Raw genomic sequence first — 7,426 nt, 5'->3', positions numbered from 1 at the left:
CGGCTCCTCACACCCTGAGGAAACGGCGGGCGGCAGCAGTAACCACGCGAGTCCCATCAGCGCACGCATCTTTTTTAATAATCACACAGTCGGCCGTAATAATCCACTGCGACAGGAAAAGCTCCGGCTTTCTTGAGCACAAACAACAGGTCACCTCGAGGCACAGTGCTGCCACAAAAACAACCGGCTGGAGTGTAAAGGGTACGTATGCATTTGTGTGCATGTATACAAATGCATATATACATACACAGGCAAGCACAGGGCTGGAAGCATGAGTAATAATCAATATTCACTCAGGTTTTGTCCACAGAAGTTTTGCACTGTTCATTGCAATGATGGCTAGTGAACGATTCAGAAAAAAAAAACAAGAGTTACTAAAGGCATAATCAGAAAGCAAGTAATTTGCCTTAGCAAGTTCCAGATCAGTATTTGACAGACCAAAAGTATGAAAAAAGCAATGCAGAATAATGCATCAATACAACCACTGTTGAGACTGTCATTAATAATATATACACCGTACTCTGTGAAATGGAATATCTTTCATTTCTTCTCTGTGATCCCTGGCATAGTCCCAAAGATAATAATCAAGTAAAACCGCATTGATCTTTTCACGCATGTCCTGACCCTTCTTCTCATAGAGCTCCAGCAGGTGCTTACAAATCAATGCACAACACCAAATAGAGCAACCACGGATCTCCACCTCCTGCTTATCTCCAGATTGGAAAATTGCTCCTGCAGGACACAAGAAACAGAAATTCAATTATGTCTGACAGACAGAAGCCCCAGAATGTCCCACTTTTTCTCTTTTTATTCATTTTAATTCTATCCTAGGACTGCAATTTTGACAGCTTACACTATCATCAACAACTATGTGGCTACACATTTTCTATTGAATGTTTCAAGTTTACCAACACATTTCTATAAGTCTGTCTTAAATTCAGTTAAAAGGCTATTATATATTTGAAGATTGGATTAAGAAAAGAACGTATTTTGGGGTTATACTACATATGACTATTTCTTTGCAGAGACAAAAAGGATACCTGAACACAAAGACTATGTATTTCTTGTGCATATTTTTAATTTTACTGCTTTAAAGAAGATGAGAGATTAAATATACCATGTAGACGATTTATCTTTTCCATAAATCCAATGATGTGCCCATACAAATAATTCACATAAATGGCTCCTTTTACATATGCAGCCATTCTATTAAGATCCACAGACAATTGTGCTTTGTCTGTGTATCTGTATTTGTAATGTTAGAACTGGAAAACAGTCATTTTACAGCAGTAAAAGAATAAGCTTATGTTTTTATTCATTGAGGTTCATAGTATGTGTAGGAAAATGGAAAGATGGTTAAAAACTGAGATTCATTTCTCATCTTGTATGACTATTCATTAAAAACTATGACATTTTTAAATATTATCTTGCTTGTGCTTATATAAACAGTAGTTTCTAGCAGTTCAGTACAGATATACAGGAATTTCCACACCCTACACCTTCTTTGAACTAAGGAAGAAATTGGTGCTTCTATTATCGAAATCTGAAAATCAAAACTACATTCCTGATAAGAGGTTTGGGGTTTTTTGTTGTTGGTGGTGGTTTTTTTTGGCAACAGTGGCCCTTCTGAAACTCCGAAATCGAATGGCTCTTTAATCTCCCGTCATTGGTGTTTAATCCAATTTCATGTTTATTAAAAAAAGTTTAACATCTCATTTGAGATTATTATTGGAGAACAAGATCTCCCCTGTCATTCCTCTGCTACATAAGAACTCCTCATTCCTGGGGAGATAGGGGAGGGGAAAGACCAGGGAACCCTCAYAGTAGCAAAACATTACACTTTAAGATTAGCTTTAGTTTGCACTATCAGAAAACACAATTGCACAGTATTATTAAGAGAGGTACAAACCTTCACATAGTTTTTGCATTAGTTCCTCAGAGTATTTCATTGCTTTTAAGTGAACAAGAACTTGAGGGATCCTGTAGTCAGCAAATATAGTCAGACTAGAAATGTCACCAAAGCAGCCATCTCCTTTGGCTTCTAATACACTCCAGGTATCAGCCACAAGTATTTGTGCTCGTTTGTAAAAGGTTACTTTTTTATTCTGATAAAGAAAAAATCCCAAATTATTTAAGTGCCTGAGAGATACCAATATCGAGAGGAAACTACAAATACAGAGACACACACAGGGAGTTGCATTTTCTAGAAAAGGCAACTTTCTGACATACTGGTTAAGCAAATAGTTTAATTAACAAATTGGATAAAAGAACAACACTATGAACACCTTAAAATTAAGACACTACTGAACTACAAAGAAATATCATATGAAAACCTAAAAATTTTGAAATAAGAGAAACATACTACAAACTACTGCAATATAATAAAAAATTGCTTATATTACACTTGTATAGCAGAACCCCTAAACGTTTATTTCTACTGGGCAAACATGCTAACTGGAGTACAGCAAAAAAATGTTTTCAGAAACCCTAATGTTCATCTAACCATGCAATACATGCATAAGCAGCATGTATTAGATCACACAACTGACATATTTTGTTAGTCATCTTACCCCTAATATTAGGGAAATAAAATTCTAGTGAAAACTATATTGAATGACACTGTAGTGTGTAGTTAAAGAGAGGGAAAAGGGAATTCATTTCAGTAAGCGGTATATTCACAAATTTGAGGGCTTTTTTAATATTATGAACGGTTCTATTTTTGCTGAATATTTTATTGCTGTGGCTAAACCTGCAAAAATTTGTATGCTTTTGTGATCACTCACAAAGGGAAAAGCTAAAGATAGGCTATGACCTGATAGATTTGAGGTTTTCACTCTATGAGAGAACAAAAAAGTGTAAAAGTAAATCTGCATCTTTAAAAAAAATAGCTACAGGTAGGTTAAGGTTTCTTTATAGCTAAAAGTGTCTTTCAGTTTTTCATAAAGCACGTGTACCAACATGACGTAACAGAAAATGACTATTCTAAAACAGAACATGGGGAGTCTATTCATCTCAAGATTTTCTCTACTACCCTCCTTCACTTTGTCACAATTTACAAATGACATTTTAAAAAATGATTTAATTTTATTCTATTGCCAAGATACTACAGACTATTCCAGAATTCCAGTGTATTTTTTGTCATTAAAGAGCAAAAACACTGAAAACAAGATGTCCTAGTACATTTCACAGAACAGTAGCTTCTGTAAACATTTTGAGAACTGTTTCTTTCTGTGGACTTCATTCCCTACTTGGCATAGACAGACAAACTTGCTTCTAGAGAATACTATCTTCTATGTTAAATAATAATATATTGTTTAAATGTCACAACAGGAAACAAATAAATAATAGTCCACATTACATTATAGATCCTACAGCCCTGAAGCTAATGAAAAATAAAGGTTGCTCTTCTGAAGGCAGTAAGATTTTTCCAATAAAGAACTGCCATACAAAAACAGAGGATACAAGAATTCAAATGGAACTTTTTATCTCATGCAGAATTTAATTTGGAGGAAAAATACTATCTGGGAGTTTTTATCAAGCACATGGATTTTTAGTATGTTTCAGTTATCATTAATTTCTATGCTGCATAAACCTTACGAAGTTCGTGTAAAGTTCTGTTTATGAAAAACACTACTTAACATTTGTAATAAAGTTTTCCACCATTCAACAGAACAGCAATGAAAGCCTTAGGTGGATTTTGATACATCTAAAAGATAATATCACTTGTCCAAAAAGGGAGTATTTTACCTGATGATACTACTACTAAACTGCTTTTTCAATATCCTCACTTTCCAGGAAAAACTAATAGAATGAGGACACTTGCATCTGTTCCTCACTACAATAAGCGAGTAACAGGAGATTCAGACCTACTGATACGAAGAGAAAGAAGGAATACTGGTTTGGTAAAAGATCACAACAGCACAGCTAGTACAAAAAAAAAAAAAAAAAAAAAAAACAGAGAATAAGTAGATCATTATTATTTTATATCCTCAGTCTCAGGTGACAAGGGGAAAAAAAGGGGGGGGGAGCATATATGGAGTGCCAATGACTGGAAGATCTGAAAGGACTCCATGGCATATGTATCAGGGCACAAAAATCCTGAAAATGCAAGCTTAACACAGACTAAAATAACTTCTGCGAGGATTCAAGTTTAGTGTATCAAATATATAAAAAAATGCACTTGAGTTTAAGACCATAGGAATCATTAAAAAAAAAAACATACTAGTACAGTAAGTTTTTGGAGGGGTTTGTTTTTGGTTTGCAATTCACTTCTCAGAAGGAATGTAGTTAATTTAAATAAATACATTCAGTTAATACGTAGTTTTGAGAAGTTGTGTATGTTTGGTAAAACATACGGCCAAGGAATTGTCTTAATTTTAGAAGTTATCCTGGGAGGTCAGAACGTAGGTGAGGAAAGTTGTCAGAGACATGTAATTTTTAAACTGTAATAGTGTAAGTCTACTACAAATTTTATTTATCATATATATTTCTATTATTGATAGTTCTTGAAGATCACCATTTTGTTTTTGTATTCCTTGCGTTGTTTTCAACTCCTTCCTAATCTTGTATAGAAAGCAAAGTCTTACTTACCGGATCTCAACCTGCTGCGAAAGAAATAATGTCGATAATATGATCACTATCACCCTGGCATTAGGTGCTGACACTGGCTTTGTTACAAGTAGGGTGTAAGAGTGGTTTATGTTATTTCATCATGTTCAAAATATACAGCTTGCTTTGTGAAAGCAGGGAAATGGCTTCCATAATGGTTGAAGAGCCTTTACTACTATGTCAATGCTTGCAGTCTGTGATAATTTTTGGAACAGCTTTTCATTTTGTAGTCTGCTGCTGCTCTTAGTGAGCCTTGCTTTATAAAGCACTTGGCACCATCTCATAAAAGACTTTATGTTAATAAATACAGCCACTATAAAGATAAGAACAATATTCTATGCATCACTTAGAAAATATTTCATTTTTGATCACACACACATGCAAAATCTTCAAAAGCTTTATTTCATATGTAAAAAAACCCCAGTGAATTAGATTAGAAGTTTCAAAGATTAATTAGCAATAACCTGTGATTGTTCATGCAGATACGATATGTTAACTCCACAGTAGGAGACATAGGAAAATAAAATTATGACACCTACTCAAAAGCAGATTTAAGCAGTAAGTACAATTAACTTGAAACCCCAGTGAACTGTGTTCCAGAGAGTTATCTTGAAAACACTGCACAAGCTATTAGTATAAGCTGTACTATCACTACAAAAAGGTCTTCCAGAGATAACGATGTAACAGATCAATACTACAGTAGATAGAACTGAATACTGCAGTAGCTAGACTTATCACTAACACGTAATAAAGAACGTATCTGTATAGACAAAACTGAACTCATGGAAGATACTATACACACAATTTCCCAGCAGCTTTCTTCTTTCAGGGAAACAGTTTCAAAAAGCTTCAGTGTACTGTAAACTTGGATAAAAGTACAATAATTTGGGTTTAGTTCTGATCTGTAGCTCTTCAAGCAATGTCTATTGAATCAAAAATAGTCTGGATTAGCCATAGTTGTATATTTTCACAATTTTAGCAGAGCTTTATTTCCTTTATTAGCTGCAGAAAACTCAAGATAAAGTGGAGAGAAAGAAGATTAGAAACTGGTTTTGACTTTTCAGGCAAAAAAATACCTCAATTATGATGTATATGCAGTGGGTACAATGTGTTCCTGATCCAAGTGGGAACAGGACGGTATCATAATATATTGCAGCAACAACAGAACAAAGAAAACAGAGACGATACATGAAAGAAAGCAAGCAAGCTTTTTCTGGAAAAAAGTAACTCATAAGGAATACAAAACTGAATTTCAACAACTTAAGTAAAACTGTTAAATTGGTTTTTTTTTTTAGAGATATGAAATCTATGATTGTACTTCATCTTAATAAAAAGAGTAGAGATTAGTCCAGAAGTCTTATCTAAAAGAAAAAACATTTTTCATCCCCATCTTTACTACTAATAGCAACACATATTATTAAGAACATCAGTTCCAAAGTCTGATTTTCTTTATATTAGCTAGACCTCTTAGAGATAGAATMCCTTTACTGATTTGAGGTGAAGTGCTTATTTCCTTATTTCTCTTGAACTAAAACTATATTTTAAAGCTACAATGAGTAAGGAGTAAGTTCTTAGGATAAAAATTCAATGTTAGAACCAACTTACCTCAAATACAGCTTCATCTCTGTAAGAAGGGAAATTTTCCACGACTAAACACAGTAGTTTCTGAGCACTTTTTTCACTCATTTTAACACAGGTGAGGAAAGAGCCTCCAAACTTCTCCAACAGAACTGTTCCACTTTCATTCAGCACACGATGCCTCTCTTCAATCAAAGGCATGGGGACATCCGTGTCAGAGCGAAATACATGCTTAACTTGCTCAAGTGTCATGGTGGCATAATACGAGGCACTGGTAATAGGTATTCCTTTACAAAAGTAGAAATAAGATCTTTAGAATATAGCAGCACATCTGAAGAACTAAAGTAGTGACCTACTACAAATATTTTTTATGCATTTATTCTGCAACAAAGACTTGAAAAGTGTGTCAACTCTTAAGGTCAGCCAAGTGACTACACTCAAACTGTTGCTTCAAACTGGAGTATGTGTTTGTACAGAGTTCCCATCTATACATAACTACTTCCAAGCGGTAACCACGGTACCTTCCTTTCTTTCAATGTGCATTTTTTCCTCYATCTGCTTAGTCCTCACAGCTTAGTGGGGTGTTTTCATGGCAAACTAAGCAAATATACCTGGCATATAGCTCCTAATAATTCAGCATTTATAGAGTATCTTCACACAGACTTTCCCTGACTTTGCATGCAGACACAGAGGAACTGAATCAAAAATCCCACCTGTACCTACAAAGAGATTTTTCAGGCGCGAACTAGCCAACGCCGTCGCGAGTGACAGACTACCGTTTTCAGAAGCGCGGGACTCCCCAGACGCGCCGGAGCCGCCCGGGCACCGGAGCGCCGCGGAGACCCCGCAGGAGCCGCCGCCCCGGGCCGCCCCCGCAAGCGGCGCCGCGGCCGCTCACCGTCGTCGAGCGCCCTGTTGACGGCGGCGCAGAGGGACCAGTAGCCGCTGTAGCTCTTGCCCTTGTAGCGCACCAGGCACTTGCGGTCGTCCCGCTCGGACCAGAAGGAGAAGTTGAGCGTGTCCACCAGGAACACCCAGTTCACCGCCTCCTCGCTCGCCGCCCGCGGGTTCAGCTCGTGGAGGCTCTTCCAGCCCGCCACGCCGAACTCCGCCGCCGAGACTCTGTCGAACAGGGCCTCCGCCACGCTCCGGACGCCCTCCTCCTCCACGGAGACGTCCCTGCTGCGCTCCGCGATGAACCTGGCCGACTCCAGCGGCGACGGCAGCGCCTCCATCCTCC

At 37.1% G+C, this 7,426-nt stretch overlaps 1 protein-coding gene across 1 annotated transcript; it reads right to left on the bottom strand.

The window, feature by feature from the left end:
* Window positions 1-56: 56 nt before the first annotated feature.
* QNG1 (Q-nucleotide N-glycosylase 1) lies at window positions 57-7,421 on the bottom strand. Its single transcript, XM_085313349.1, has 4 exons — window positions 7,085-7,421; window positions 6,214-6,473; window positions 1,910-2,105; window positions 57-732 (listed from the first exon to the last, which is right to left on the bottom strand). The coding sequence occupies exons 1-4, from the start codon at window positions 7,419-7,421 to the stop codon at window positions 500-502; spliced, it is 1,026 nt and encodes a 341-aa protein (XP_085169475.1). The 3' UTR covers window positions 57-499.
* Between the last annotated feature and the right edge of the window lie 5 nt (window positions 7,422-7,426).

The sequence above is a fragment of the Rhea americana genome, unplaced genomic scaffold (genome assembly GCF_003343005.1).
Source record: "Rhea americana isolate MKP2758 unplaced genomic scaffold, rheAme1 scaffold_11, whole genome shotgun sequence".
Taxonomy (NCBI): Eukaryota; Metazoa; Chordata; class Aves; order Rheiformes; family Rheidae; genus Rhea; species Rhea americana.
Note: the sequence above shows the minus strand (reverse complement) of the source record. Positions and strands in the feature narration are given on the sequence as shown.

What these genes read in the sequence shown, in the direction of transcription:
- QNG1 (XM_085313349.1), bottom strand. Translation starts at nt 7,421, where the DNA reads ATGGAGGCGCTGCCGTCGCCGCTGGAGTCGGCCAGGTTCATCGCGGAG. An exon ending in GAGATGAAGCTGTATTTGAG is followed by an intron (nt 2,106 to 6,213) that starts GTAAGTTGGTTC and finishes TTTCTTTATCAG; the next exon opens with AATAAAAAAGTAACCTTTTA. An exon ending in AATGCAAAAACTATGTGAAG is followed by an intron (nt 733 to 1,909) that starts GTTTGTACCTCT and finishes TGTGTCCTGCAG; the next exon opens with GAGCAATTTTCCAATCTGGA.